Genomic DNA, 15,839 nt, shown 5'->3' with positions numbered 1-15,839 from the left:
AAGCAAACAAGAGAGGGGACTTTGCCTGTATTCTGCTCATGCAGGGTGTCTACTCTAAATATGGATGGGGCTGTTCTAATCCATTAATCACTTTCCCCAGAACCAATTAGAATTTCCTTTTGCCTCATTTAGCTTGGAGAAGAACAAGTATCTCCCTAATCTATACATATAAAAGAGAACAAGTTCATTATTTTTAAATGCTGCAAGTCGAGTTATAGTACAAGGCATCAGAAAAAGAGAAAGGGAGTGATGGTCCAGTCTATGTAATCAGAAGTACTTAATACTGAAAAATCAATTTAAAACACATCGTAATTCTTAGCTTTTACTCTCCTATATGGACCTCTTATCATTCCTCACAGTATCTGACTGCACTTCCTCACTGCCTATTTCTCTTGATATACCAAGACTTTGAGTGTCCCTAGCATTTTACAATTCTCTCTCGCTCTCTCACTCTCTCGCTCTCTCTCCCTCCTCCCCCTCACCATAATGCCACCTCAGGCTATCCTGGAACTCCTAGTTTCAGGAGAAATCCTCCTGCCCCAGGGATCTCATGAGAAGTTGCAACTGTAGTTGCATATCATCTGTGATGGCTCATTTTTGTTTAGAGACACCTGGGAAGAAGGAAACCCTAACTGAGGAACTTCTTCCATGGGATTGGCCTTGGCCATGTTTATGAAGAGTTTTCTTAATTGATGGTTAATGTTCGAAGGCCCAGCCCACTGTGGCTGTGAGATTCCTAAACTGGTAGACCTGGGCCTTATAAAAATAAAGTAACTGATGAGACTAGAGAAATGGTTCACCAATTAAGTATAATTGCTATTCTTGCAGAAGACTTTAGTTCAGTTCCCAGCAAACACAAACATCTGTAACTCCTAAAACAAAGGATCTGATGCCTTCTTCTGTCCTCCATGGGTACTGCATACACATGATATACTTACATGCAGGCAAAAGACTGATACAAATAAACTACAAATTTTTTTTTATAAATGATAAATGAACAAGCCAAAGGAAGCAACCCAAGACCTAAGCAGCATGCCTCATGGTCTCCACTTCATTTCCTGACTCCATTGCTGCCTGCTTCCCTTGATGATAGACTCCAACCTATAAACAAAATGAACCCTTTCCTCCCCATGTCAGCTTTGAGCATGGTGTCTATCACAGTAATAGAAAGCAAACTAGATCATCATCTCACACAACCTCTAATCATTATTTTCTACAGATATAGGTTATCAATATCACCATTTGTGGTTACAAAGAGGCAGTAAAAAAATATAGCACACTGAATCATTTTCCACCCCCTTCACAACCACCACCTTGGTTCAGGTTCCCATCTCCTCTAGCTTGGATTATTGCAGTGCACCCTGATGGGTCTCCCTCCCTCTACAATACATCAAAGTGATACTGCTACACTCCAAGACAATTTACTGCTTTGCTGAAAATCTGAAGATGCTTCCCTTTTCTTGAACACATATTTATGTGGCCAATTATTTCTTTAGGTTCTTAATCAGAAATTATCTGATCAAGGTGGACCTTCTGGTGCAGTACTGCCAAGACTCTTATGAGGGTAACCAAATTGCTCCCTGATGGAATTTTAGTCCTGCTCCTCAGGAAGGAATTTATACCTGGTTGTATAAAGCTGGAGATCATGGACCTAATGGGGAGCCTACTATTGTTTTGCTACATGGTCATAATTGTTAAACTCCTTTCTAAACATCTACATTTATACCCATAGATTAGTGCTGCACTCATCCTTTGTCCGAGAACCTTCTTATTTCAGCAGGCAGCCATGAATGCAGAGACTCATAAGTGGTTTAAGGGCCAAGAATAAGTGACAGTGGAGTGCTTGACCTAAGTGAGGCATTTATATCATACCCTCGAGACTCAGAGAACATCACAGAAGAAGGGGCAGAAAGAATGTAAGATCTAGAGACTGGGGAGATGTGCCCCCAAAAGATGTCTTCTATACATGCCATAGCCATTACACATATGAATTCATTATAGTTGTGGCTATCTACACAACAGCTGCACAACACAGTGCCCATCAGTGTTACCTCCTGGACTGGTGAGGGGCCCATAAGATGCCACCCTTCCCCAAGGAACTGTTGGCAGTCAGTAGTTGCTGAGGAAGCTGTCATTTTTCTCAGCCTGTAGCCACAGAGAAGTTTCCCATTCTCCAGTAAACAACCTCCCTCTCATTCTAAGGCAAGCAACCCTTAATTAACCTTAGAGAGTCACACATAAAAAGACATGGAAGTAAGAGGGAGCCTTGGGAAGAAGGGTTTTAGTGTGAGAGGGAGGGAAATAAGAGAAGGTAAGGTGGAGTATAAACAACTAAAACTCAGTGTATGTGTGTATGAAACTATCAAAGAATTTCAAGAAATGAAAAAAAGTGAAATCTTGTCAGCCATGCCTTCTCAGAAAACCCTAACTAAAGTTTCAGTAACCCCATAGAAATTAAATACCCCTACATGCTCCTTGTTTGCCCTCCCCTCCTTAGCATTTATCACAATATAACATAATACATTCCAGTCATTTATCCTATTTATTATGTGTCTTCCCCTACTAAAATGTAAACTCTGTTAAGGACAAAGAATTTTGTCTATATGTTCTATATAAGTGCTCAAGCAATATTTGTTTAATGAGACAATGAGTTAGAAACCCTAACTAGTGTGTATGTTTTCTGTGTGTGTGTGTGTGTGTGTCTGTGTGTGTGTGTGTTGGTGTTGTTAGAGTGTAGGTAGAGAAATCAGGATAAGAAATAGGATTATATCATAAACTTTATCAGTTCCCCCACTCACCAACTCTTTTCTCAAATTCTTCCACTTTCTCCTCCAATCAGATAATTGGATTAGTAAGGGTTTTTTCCTGTTTATTTTATTTTGTTTTAATACCACTATCACTGCCCTTCAATTCCTCACATCATATGCCTAGATTATATTGCAACTTATCCAGTTCTACCCAGTGTCCATGCGACATACAAATCCATTCTTCACAAAGTGTGGCATAGAAAAATGCTACTTTCTCTGGGTTCTCAACATTGGCAGCACTTGCAATGGGTCTATTACTGCAGAAGTAGAATAAGGACATTGAGATAAGAGTAAAATGAGGCTGGGCATAGCTCAATTGCCGGTGAAGACTAAAAAGAGATTAGTGTTTCCAGACAGAAGACAGTATCTGGTGAAAAGGAAAATAATTGGCTTGACATCCCAGATATAATACTAAACAGCAGTATGAAGACAGTCAGGAAAGAAAATGTAAAAGAAAAATCAACTAAGAAAGATTCAAACTGCAACATTCACTTTCAAAATGTGTAAGGTATAAATAACATGATCTAAAAATGTCAAGCTAATGTGCTATGAAATATGGGTATTTTTTCCCCTTCCTGAGTTGTGTTATTAGAAAAGGTTAGTCTTGTGAAGTGAGGCTAGAGATTGAGTTTATGTTAAATTGTGCTCTACCAAATTTCCTTATTTATATACATACGTGAATGTTATATATACTAAGAAAGAAAAAGAGAGACACACACAGTTTGTTTTGTGACTCTGATTTGCTTCTGCTTTTAGTGATAGGGAACATTCTTTTGTAGTTCATGGCTCACTAATCAATGTTAAATATTTCATTTGTATTTCAAAGAAAAGAAATGCTAAAATAAGAGAGTTTCTATATAAAGGGGAGGGGATGTTGCTATGGAACTATCCATGATCAGGGTCTAAGAATGAGGCATTGTATGTCTCTAGACATGTCTCTAGAGCATTTACTAGGCAGGGTGGAGGGTGGGATGCTCTGAACTATGAGAAGGGATGTTTCTGGGGGCTGCAAAAAGTCCCTGGAGTTGTAAACAAAAATATGTTTGTAAACAGTGATGAAGCATAGCTGCTGCAACACAAACTATATGCCCAGAAAGCCTCATATATTTACCATCTGGCCCTTTAAAGGAAAAGCTGACTCTTGGCATTCAGAGTTGAATAGAAAATCTCAGAGTGCTTTGCAGGTAACAAATATAAGCATTGTTTGTGAAATGTTCATTTCGGTTACAAGTATGTGATGCAAAATGAATTTTTTACTACAGGGAGCAGACCAAAAAATTGAAAATCATTCTTGTAGTCCATGTTAAGGAAATTAGATTTCATCTTAGAGAAACTATTGACGAGTTTTAGGCAGAGGTGTGATTGAACGGGTGCTGTATTTTAGCAATATCCCTCTGGCTGCGGTGTGAGCATGTGATAAAGAGAGGCAAAGAGAATGAGAGGAGACAATATGGGGGAATTATTTCAGATATCCAGTTGAGAAATGCCAACTTCTGGACTGCAATGATTACAGTGGGAATGAAGAAAGCTTATCTGATATTTTTGGGAAAGTTCCTGATTATTAATTTGGATGCCTTAGTGTCTGACATGATCCAGATTTTCTTGCTAAAAAAAAAAAGAAAGAAAGCTAAAACAGTGTTAGTAAAGTATCTCAGTGCTTAGTGTTTTGTGTACCTTGGCTCTGACAGTCCAAACTCTGAGACCAAACTAAGAAAGTGGTGGCCACTGAGGCATATGAGATCCAGACACTTCAATAACAGGAACTTTTGAATGAGTTGTGGCTTAAACTTTTTATAAGGGGGATCCCCTTTAGGAAACTGCTTGATTTGCTACCAAATACTTGATGCATGTAGATTTCTCTGTTCCCTTCCCACTTTCCTTTGTCCAAACTCATTTCCTAATTTCACTCCACATCAGGACACTTGCTGACTTAGAAAGACTAGACCAAAGTCTCTTGGGGACCCACCAATCCTTCTTTAATTTCACCTGAACTGTGAAGCGTGTGTGGAAGCCAATTCCTATGTTTCTGGTGACCCAGTGCTCACAACTAAATCAGTCACATTTTCTAGCTGATTTTTCCACTCTATTATACGTTTCCTTGCAGTAGCCTGTGGTTTCAATTGCTTTTTCAAACATGCTTCCCTTTCCCACTACCACTAGCACCCTGCTTTATCCCTTAACCTCTCTCATCTTCTACCAACTTTCTGCATCTGAAAAAGTAATCCAGGCTTGTTGTGAACATATATTGGGACTGACTCCAGCTGTGCTGACCTGTAACACACATGAATACATCCTTGACAGATTGCTTGAAACCCAGAGGGACAGATGAATATAGGGTTACCAGACCTTCATTTCAAGGGCTGTTGAGTAGCTAGAGTGCACTGACTCTAAAAGGAACCACAGTCCTGCCATGCATGACTAATGCAACTTGAAAGGCAGACACTGAGTAGAAGAGTAAGGAGATGCCTGGGAGACTGATCAAAAGCACCCTGGCTTGAAATTCCCACTGTAACATAGTGGGCTATGACATTGGTTTCCCAAAGATCTCAGTTAAAATTTCAATGTTTTTTAGGGTGAATAAATGCCTTAAGATATTAGAGCCCACTATTAATACTCTAGTCAGGAAAAACTTATCAGGATGATTGTTGGTCCCTTAAGAGTTTCTGAAGAGAGTAATAATTTCTTAGTAGACAGATATGGACTTGAATCTTAGCTCTACTACTTAGTAATCATTTAAACTTGGACAACTTCCTCTAAATACTCTTGAGTCTCAAATTGTTTGTATATAAAATAGAGATATCATCATCTATCATACAAAGTTGCCTTAAGGACAAGATGCTGTACAGAGAGCAGCAAAATGGCTTAGAATGTAAAGGCACTTTCTGTAATTCCTGAGAACTGGAGTTCAATACCTGGGACCCACAGAGTGGAGGGAAAGAACTGACTTCCATAAATTGCCCTCCAACCGCTACATGTGAGCTGTGGCACACGCTCCCATATTCACACACATACACACAAAACCATATACACAAAATAAATAAATATTGCCAGAAAAAGACAGTGTGATGGTAAGTTTTTAGTGTCTGGCACATGGTATAGTGCTCTGCTGGTCCCTTAAGTTCTGATCAGGACTCAGCTAAACTTTAGAAAGAGACTGGTAAGGGAGTCACTGGAAGCATTGACAAGACAGGGAAATCCCTGTTAATGGGGTTAAGATCCATACTGGGGAACCTGGACAAATAAGGAAAAACCAAGACTTTGAGCACCTGGGAGTAGTTATGGCTCTAAAACACAAGGTGCATCAAGAATTGTGAGTGATTTTGGTCCTACCACTTCCCATCCATCTTCCTTCTACACAATAACAATGGTCCAGTCATTATGGAAGTCAGCATGGAGTTTCCTCTAAACAATTAAAAATAGAACCTCCATAATTACTATATGCTGATAAAAATACAAATAAAAAAAGTAGCATATGAAAGTGTCAAACATGGGTAAGTAAGCCATTTGCTAACGTATGGCTGGATTAAGACTTAAGACTCCAATGGCAACACCTATCTGTTTTCCTCCTAAAGAATTTTGTTTTCAGGCCCCCATCTCCTTCCAGGTGGTAGATATGGCATGTAGGACATCTTTAATCATATCCATTCTGTAAAACAAAATAATGAAATGGCTAGACATGTCTTAGTCTCAGTGCAAGTGTGAGGTGGTTTGATTGAAAATGTTCCTCATAGACTCCAAGTGTGTGAACATTTTGTCCCCAGTTGGTGTCACTGTTTTGGGAGGTCTTAGAAGGTATTGCCATGCTGGAGGAAGCCATCACTGGGGGTGGGCTTAGAGAATTCTTAAGCCTTGCCTGATCTCCAGTCAAGCTCTGCCTCCTGTGCCTGCTTGAAGATGTGAGTGCTTAACTTCTGCTCCTACTCCAGCCACATCTGCCGCCATGCCTCCCCATCATGATGGACTCTTGCTCCTTTGGAACCATAAACTAAATAAATTCTTTTATAAGTTTCTTTGGCCATGGTGTTTCTATCACAGCAACAGAAAAGTAACTAATACAGGGTTCCATCTCCTATGAGAGAATACCCTTTTTGGCATCAGTTCTTATGTCCTTCACACACAACATGTTCATACCACATGTTACGTGTGTTGTAGCAGTTTGTGACCACAATGAAATGGATGATTTAATTTATTTTGCTTTTCTTTTATAAACTTGAATATATTTGAGTTTATGCTTCCATAATTTTGCCACTTTCCCATACTGAAGCACTTATCATTGTTACGAATTTAGATATGCATGTGTTGTCTATGTGAAGGCCCTTCAGCATATGAGAATTTACTTTCTCTTCTTGTTACTTGGAAGGCCTTATTATAAGGAGAAACTGACTTTCTGCTTTGTCCCTCCCCTCAAAAAATAATAGATGGAACACAGTCCAAGAAACGTGTGTGTGTGTGTGTGTGTGTGTGTGTGTGCATGTGCGTGCACAAGCACACGTTTTTGGTGCAGGCTAACTCAGAAGCACTCACTTCACTTTCTATGTCTTAATGGCTTCCATGCTAAGGACAGACTGGCCTCTTTCCATATGCCTTTATATCTGTGAGAACACGTGAGCATCTGTACATATACCACTGTGTGTCATTCATGTATCCTAGCATGTCTGTGTTTGGACTCTGAAGCAATACCTATTAAATTCCAATGCCAAATTTCTGGCCGTTGCTATGGCTTTAGGGCTAATTCTGAGGAATAAGATATGATCTCAATTTAATACAAGTAGGCAGAGATAACAGGAAGATGGAGATCCAGGAAGACTGGATTTCCTTGAGATCACTTTTAATTGTCTGGATAGAATAGGTCATGCTGAAGCAATTTAGCCTTTAACCACTAAAGGCACTATTTGTACTGTGCTGTATGCCCCCCCTTTCCTTTATCCACCCCCTCCAGATGCAGCCAGAATGAACACTTAGAGCCCAGGTGATAAATCTTAGAGAATAATTGTTTGGATAAAGAGAGATTGTCAGGGCTTTCTCTGCAACCTTGTTATGTGCAAAATCAGAACCTCTCCTGTTGCTTCATTTTCAAATCTAAAGGCATCAAGAGGGCAACCAGGTCATCTTTGTTCTACTCACTTTTCCCCTACTGATGGCCTCTACTATGGCTCTGTTTTTAAAAATTAATTCTTCAGAGACGTCCCATTGTGCAGTTGCCCATTTTAAAGAATAATTTTACTATTCTTGTTTAAAGTGGCACCTGGGAAAATCTTTAGCATCTTGGCAGTGAAATGGGCCCCCCTCATTCTGCAACAGTATTGATCCAATTGGCAAGGAGAGTGGTTGCAAATAAATGACTGGCGCCTGGCTGGAGGAAGAAGCCCTCAGAAACTTGAAAGAGGTTTAAAGTGGGAAAGGCAAAGGGAAGCCTCTGGGCCTGAACATCAAAGACCCCGCCAAAAGCTGGTTACCTCCAAGTTCAGAGACACCCCCACCCCGAGTCAATGAACACTCACCAAGACACATTTCACCAAACAATACTTTTTTCCATAATAGCCTTTAATACTAAAATGCATTAAATTTTTGAAGCAGAGAAAACACATTTAAGGGGGAAACAGAGAACCACCAGATAAAAGGAAACAATGTGGCAGGTAACACCATTTAAACATAACCGTAATAATTTAATAAAGCTGCTTTATCATCTTCATAAAATAGACAAAGTGGTGATTCTTTTTTGTCTTTTTTTGTTTTTACAATGATTCAATCACTGTGAAAATGTACATAACATACAGATCAGCATATACAACAATTTCATCTTCATATAATCAGCAACAGAGACTGCTTAATGAGACATACTGTACTTGCATCCCTCTAAATTGCCACCCTGGTTTGACAGGTAAACAGTAATAGTGTCATCAGGCTCATTCCCCTCACTAGAGGAGCGAAGGCGTAAGCCTTTTGCAACTAATACCTTAGCATTCAAATAGCACAAGGAGGTATTTGTTGCTGAATTTCTAGCTTGAGCTAGTCTGGCTCTTGGTCATTAAAGTCTGTATCCTAGCCTTCCTCAGCTGAACGGCAGCCAGTGCCAGTAAACGTCTACTTAACCAGTGCTGTAAAGGTGTTAGCTGGTTTGTTTGCTAAGACTGACAGCAACATTCAGTTAGTAACAAGGTCATCTTTAATTGCCAACACAGCTGTATCGACAGTCAGCATCATCAGTTTTCCCTAATGACCTACAATGCTTTCCAATCAAGATCAGGTGTTTCCAGGTTGTTCTTTACCAAGAGCGCCTTACAATGTATATTTCAGACAAGGTGGTTAATTTTCTTTGTTTCACAAAAGCAATGTGATTCCTATTTGAAATTAATTCACTTTTGCACAAGTGACCCACAGGCCAATTTCAGCCTCACAAGAAAACAAAGAGAGCTGCAACAACTTCATTAGGACAATGTGTTTTGCTCTGGAATATTTCAATATCAATATAAAGCCACCCAGTCCCAGTCCCACCCCCATACATCCCCTTTGAATATTACTTTGATACATACTTAAACTAAAGAACAACATCTCAATACACTTTAGTGTCAGCAGATACAATTTGACTCATGAAATGACATCATTAAATGTAATTTTACCAAGAAGGCAAACACTAGGACTGTATACAATGGACTTCTTCAGCTCATTTATGCCAGTTCTTCAAAGTCAGAAGGGTCTTATAACCCTATGTAAAGAGCCAAGTGGACCAGACTTGTCAGAGTGCTTTGGGGAGCATTTACCATCAAAATGATCCCTGTAAAGTGGATTACATACAGTAATAATCCTTTCTTCACCTTGGATGCCTAGACGAGCTATTCCCTCCATTCCTGCCTCTCCCCAAACTGCCCCTTGTCTTTGCTACTTCAAGTGGACCACTTCTGTTTGCTGATATAGTAGGAATACAGGAAAAAGTCATCTGAATTTCCCTCTAACAGTCAGCCATATGCTGAATTGATAGGATAAGAAAGATATTCTGGGCAGTTCCAATTTTCAGAGTTCTGAGTTGTATTTCATATTAGTGATTAGTGGGTCACCATGTCAACAAATTTGTATAAATGGCCACCGTAGACATAGTTCTATGAGGAAAGTTTCTTCAAGAGCAGCCATACCCAAAGTATTGTCTCATCAGTATCTCCTGGGAATCCATACAGAAGAAAAGCGGTCCTACTCCAGAACGACTGAATAAGAATCTCCAAGGATTCGGCACTATCAACCTGTGCTTTAAAAGTCCTCAAACTATAGAGGGCATCTGACTTACACGGATTGCTGGGCCAGATCCACAGGGTTTCCTATACAGTCAGTTTATGTAGGGACAGATCATTATCATTTCTAAGAAGTTCCCAAGGGATATTGTTTGGAAGTGATATTTTGAAAACCATTGCTCTGTAGAAACTACAGGATCCCCTAGCCCATTATCTATTTCAGTAATAAGATGGACCATAATTTAGTCTACTGGCTTCAGAGGATCAAAAGAATACTAAGTTTCATTCTGAACAGGTTCATTTACTAGTCTGCATAGGGAAAAGAAAAGTTTCTACATAGCACTATGAATCACTTCTCCCTATTTCTTATCAGATAGCATGTTCCCATATTTGGAATAGAGCAGTCAGTCAATGCAAACTAGATTCCTTACACTGAGTGAAGAAGTTTATCTGCCCAGGGAATTGTTGAGCACTCCATACTTCAACACCAAGGGACATCAGAATAAGTGAGTGAAATAGAACTCCCTAAAACTTGGCAACCAAAATTGCTCCCACGTGTTTAAGTGTATAACATGTTTGCAGAAGGAAAAGGGAAGAGATTTGGGCCCCTAGTCCTGGTAGGTTTTCATCACTCACATCTAAAAAGGAGGGGGAGAATCATGAGTTAATGGGAAATTTAAGGTCCTTGCACAAAAATCCTATTTGCAGGCACTGCCTGCCTGCCAACCCTGCCGACAAAGCCCTCCTAAGATGCACTTGCACTTCTGGGAGGACACATAGATCAGACAACTGCAGAAGGACTAAGATATTTCCTCAATGAGAGAATTTTTTTTGGACTTACTTAGTAAAGAGTTTGGAGGAGGAAAAAAAAAGAAATCTCTGTCTTCCCACTGAGAACACAGTATTTAGATAGAGAAAAAGGATGAGTCTGTAGCTTGAAAGCAATTCTGGGGACAAAATTTAAGAGAAGGATCTTAGCTTTAAAAAAAAAAAAGCAGAATCAATGCCACTGCTACTCTAATTATTTTAAATTGGCTGGTAAGTGGCATGGCAGGCAGTGGCCTCTCTGACTCAACAGCCACATAGCTATGTTCAGACTTTTGATTCCCACTTTCCACAATCATTCCAGCTCTTTCCCACTGAGCAGAGGGAGGAATACCCCTGTGGAAAACTGTCCAATCTGACTACAAAGTGACCTTGTGATGGTAGCTAACCATATAATATCAGGACGGATCAGGGAGAAATCAGCCTAAATTCTATAGGCAGCCATCCTAACTTAAAGGGCACTTTTTTAAATACTTAAATGTGTTAATTGAATAATCACTTGTAAAGAAAAATAAATACCTAATTCATAATCTACTACCAAAATTAAATAAATCAAAAGAGGAGAAAATATATGAGAATTAAATGAGGCAAAATGAAGATGTTAGTGTAATTGAGCTCTAATTGTGTCAGTTCCTCGGGTAAATTTGCAGCCACACCAATATTTTGCATGAGGTAGTATTCAGCACTGAATAAGAAATAAGGATGGATTTGTAGCTTCATTATAGGTTCTCTTTTTTTCAGAAGTTTTCTCCCCTACCTAGCCCCATCCCCAGTGCCTTACCCATCCCGCTCCCTGAAAAGCCTTCCCCCTCCCACAAAATAAAATATTCCTAGTAATGTATAAAGCTAGGAACTCAGGCAGAAAATAACAAAAACATTTCAAAGAGCTAACCATATCTACCTAAACTTAAGAAAATAAATTCTCTTTTAAATTCTTGTGCTCTAACCTCTATGCCTTCTTTATAGGTACTCTTGAATTTTTTTTTTAAAAAATTGAGACAAAGAACAAAACAATAAAACTTGCTTCTCTAGAAACAATTCTTTTAAGATCAAGGTAGAGCAATGGTGATGTCTTTATTTTTAAATAATGAGCTCTTACACTGCAAGAATACTATGCTGGCTAGTGAATATTAGTAGAGAGAGTGTAAAATGGGGGACTTCAAGCAGTGCTAAAATAACAACAATGAAAAAGAATGCGCTGTTTGTCAATTTAAAAAGGCATATTCCTAGCCTACAGCAAGAGTTAGCTAAATCTAAAGAGCTTTTATTTTCAGAATTTCATATTCACATTTTTCCTCAAAAAAGTATTAGTCATAAAAAGACGAGTTCAAGTGTCCAAGTGTCTCCATTTAGAAGGCACAGTAATTAGATTAGTGATGCTGTTACCTGTCCTTTCTTAAGTGTACACTTTGTACTGCTTACTCTATCATTATCTATAAACCAAAGATACAGAGCAACATGGAGTCCTCAAATCCAACCCATGATGTGCTTTACAGTCTGATTCCAGTCATGATTGGGAAACACTGAATCAGGAAGTGTGTGTCTAAAGAGATGCTAATTTAAATCTCAAAATAGATTCAGTCATGTTGCATGAGTTTTAGATGATTGGAGACAGGGAGTTTCTCAGCCTGAAAACTGATAACTTCAGGAGCAACTTTCCTGCTCAGGGTCTGAAAATTAGAAAAAAAAAATAGGATCTCATAAAACTTTCAGCACAGTATTTCTGAAAACTGCAAATCAGATAGCAGCATATCCAAAAATGACTTTCTGTGATGATCTCGCACGGACCTGGGCAGAAGACTGAAAGGCAGGAAAAATCCTCTGCAAGGTGGTAAGCAATCACCACATGGATTAAAAACTGTATCCTCCAAGTACTCAGTCCATAGGTGGTAGGTGTGGTGTTGCTCATTCGTTTGCTGTCTCGGTTGTTTGCATTTATGTTTTTGTCTATATTTTTATTATTTTTTAAGAAAAAAAACATCAACCTTTAAAAGCCTTTTGCCATCAGCACACACATAGCAATTTGCAATATCAAATACAACAACAGCACAGCTAGCAAAAGGGTTCTTAAAGCAGGGGCGTCCACAGCAAAGTAGCGGCATTGGAAAGTACTCGAGCTTCAGAAACAACCTTTTGGGGGCTCGATTTCACATCACTGAATCAATGAATAGTACACAATAAATGACCATTAACTTGCCTACACTACAAAAAACAGTGGTGAGCTTATTAAAGGTGTTCAGAGCTTTTTTTTTTTGCTTTTTGCTTTTTTTTAAATGTAATTCTCCACAAACAATGGTAATTTATATTATCATTTTGACATAGAAAAATATATAAATTCAAACACTTAATACATAATACTTTTCACAACTGAATTTGTCTCTGTTTCCCCAACATCAAGGCCCCATGAACAACACACTCCAAAGCTAATTTGCTCCCACTGAACACCCCTGCTGCCTATTGAAACGAGAGGGATTGTCACAGAATGATAGTCATTTATAAACAATACGTTTAGGGAAAGTTCTGCAATATAGCCACTCAGTAACCAACCATTGGTGAGCCAATAAAACGAGCAGCTCCTGCGTCTTCACTTGCCAGTGTGGTTTCATTCTCTTCTTCCCCAAGACTGGTTTACAGAACGATATCCTTCAGACGTTTCACGCCAGGGGACTCCTTGTCGCGACCCTCCTTCAGAATAGGGTTGACCTCATGCATGACTTTCTCACTATCAGCTCCGCGGGGCTCAGCTTCAGAAGGACGAGAGGCGCCGTTGTTGACACTGTGCTCCAGATCGCGGGCCGGGGGAGCCAGGGCGACGGTGTAAGACACAGAAGGCTTGGTGGGCAGAGGGCTCTTGAGATGGAGCGGGGAAGTGACGGGGCTAATAGCTTCACAACCATTGCCCGCCTCCCGGATAGCGCCGTTGACTTTGGGGCTGCAGATGGTCACATCGACAGTCCTCTTGCCTTTCAGGGTGGGTCTCTCCTCAGCAGGGTGGTCGCTGACATCTTTTCCAAAAGTTGCGAAAGTCCGCTTGGTGGGGGCGCAGTCGTCATAAGCCTCAACATCAGCAACGGTAGCTTCGATGGACAGCGCGATGATGTTCCTCACGTGCTCAGGGGACTTGGAGCGGGTGGGCATGGGATTCCGGGGCATCCAGCATCTATCAGAGTGGCCAAGAATCCGGCATTCTTCCCGGCAATGAAACCCTTCATTCTGATCTGTGAGGAGAGATTTATCGTCCTCTTTTTTTTTTTTTTTTTTTTAAAAAAAAAAAAAAAAAAAAAAAAAAAAAAAAAAGATGTCAATTTCATCAGCTTGTCCAGGGAATCATTGCGACTCCCTGGTGTTCTTGGCTCTCAGGTATTCACCACAGGCCCTTCTGGAAAACGACACTTTACATAGTCTTTTATTGTCTTTTGGGATGAGTACAAAAAATTAGATTTTTAAAAAGCTATAGATCTCCTCTTTTTTTATGATTGTTGCTGTTCTCACTGCTGACAAAACAAAAAATCCTGAAAGGGAGACATGTTATAATGAAAAAAAATACATATATATTTCAAAAAAAAGTTTATCCTGTGTGTTAAGGTACTGAGAGTCAGCAATTTTATCAACACCTCCTGCTAAAAATCACCTGCATTTGAAAATGCATTCAGCAGAAGAGTGGAAACAGGGTTTGGAATCCAGTAGTCTCTATCTAAGAAGACTTGCCCAAAATTTTTATGAACATTACCAACTGTCTTCTACCCACCACTAATGTATAGTGCTTAAGTTTAGGTAAGTATGTACTCTCTTTGAAAACCTAATCACATCATTTCTTTTTGACCCACAGTTTCCCAAGTAATCACCTCATTGTGACTAGATTTCCATCAGAAGGAATATATTGTGGCCCTCTTCCTTCGAGAGAACTCACAAGCTTCAGTAATCCCTATATACACATCACTTATATGTTAAGTATCATTTAATTGGCCATGACTAACATATCTGGCACTCATGTTTATTATATCACTATTAATGCCAGTCAATATATGGAATCACCATAGTTGCCCCTCAGCATATGAATGAATAAAGAAAACCTGGTATATATGCTTAGTGGAATTATATAGCCATAAACAAGAATGAAATCCTGTCATTTAAGGCAAAGTAGATGGAACTTAAGGACATTATATTAAGTAAACTAAGACAATTTTAACACAATATATGCTATATACATGTATTAAATTATCACAGTATATTCCAAAATATGTATAATCCATCCCATCTTATTCAAATATATGTGCCATGAATTAATTTAAATCTATCGTAGGAGATCTCAGCTGTTATAATTCATAATTATTAGGTCAACATTTTTTTTCTTTCCAGCTCAGGTTCATTCAAGGTTAAACCATTTTTAGACAATTTCTTTACTTATGCATATATGTAAGTGAACCCATGTCTTGCTATGCCCGTGGATGCCAGAATACGGTGTCAGATTCCCTTGGAACTGGAGTTGCTGATAATTATTAGCCGCCACGTGGGTGCTGGGAACCGAACCTGGGTCCTCTGCAGGAACAGCCAATGCTCTTAACCGCTGAGCCATCTCTCCAGCCTGAGGGTTAAGTCTTTTAAAATATTTTCTTTATTATTTTTATTTTGTGTGTATGTGTGTATTGCCTGCATGTAGGTAAGTGCACCTGCATCATGCAATGCCCACGGAGGACAGAAGAGGCTGTTGGGTCCCCTGAAACTGGAGCTATGGACAGTTGTTAGCTGCCATGTGGGTGCTGGGATACAAACCCGGGTCTTCTGCAAGAACAGCCAGTGTTCTTAACCGCTGAGCTATCTCTCCAGCCCTGAGGGTTAAGTCTTTTATTTGGCTGTCAGAGAAGCTTTCTATGAAGACTACTTTACCAAAGCATGGACCTTGTTAACATCTGCCTGTCCACTGTAAAACTATTTACTTTAATGTTTTGTTTATAGTCTTATTTTTCCAGATTAATTGATATTT

At 39.4% G+C, this 15,839-nt stretch overlaps 1 protein-coding gene across 3 annotated transcripts in view; it reads right to left on the bottom strand.

Annotated features, from left to right (window-relative positions):
* Positions 1 to 8,355: 8,355 nt before the first annotated feature.
* Positions 8,356 to 15,839, bottom strand: part of Pcdh19 (protocadherin 19) — a 110,692-nt gene continuing 103,208 nt past the window's right edge. For all 3 annotated transcript variants that reach the window (XM_029553649.1, XM_029553650.1, XM_008848354.3), the window contains one exon: positions 8,356 to 14,073. In XM_029553649.1, the coding sequence (XP_029409509.1) occupies positions 13,484 to 14,073 (590 nt within the window). In that variant the 3' untranslated portion in view covers positions 8,356 to 13,483. The remainder of the gene's footprint in view (positions 14,074 to 15,839) is intronic.

Source organism: Nannospalax galili, unplaced genomic scaffold (genome assembly GCF_000622305.1).
Source record: "Nannospalax galili isolate Female #2095 unplaced genomic scaffold, S.galili_v1.0 scaffold3, whole genome shotgun sequence".
In the NCBI taxonomy this organism is placed as follows: Eukaryota; Metazoa; Chordata; class Mammalia; order Rodentia; family Spalacidae; genus Nannospalax; species Nannospalax galili.
This window is presented reverse-complemented; position numbering and strand designations above follow the sequence as displayed.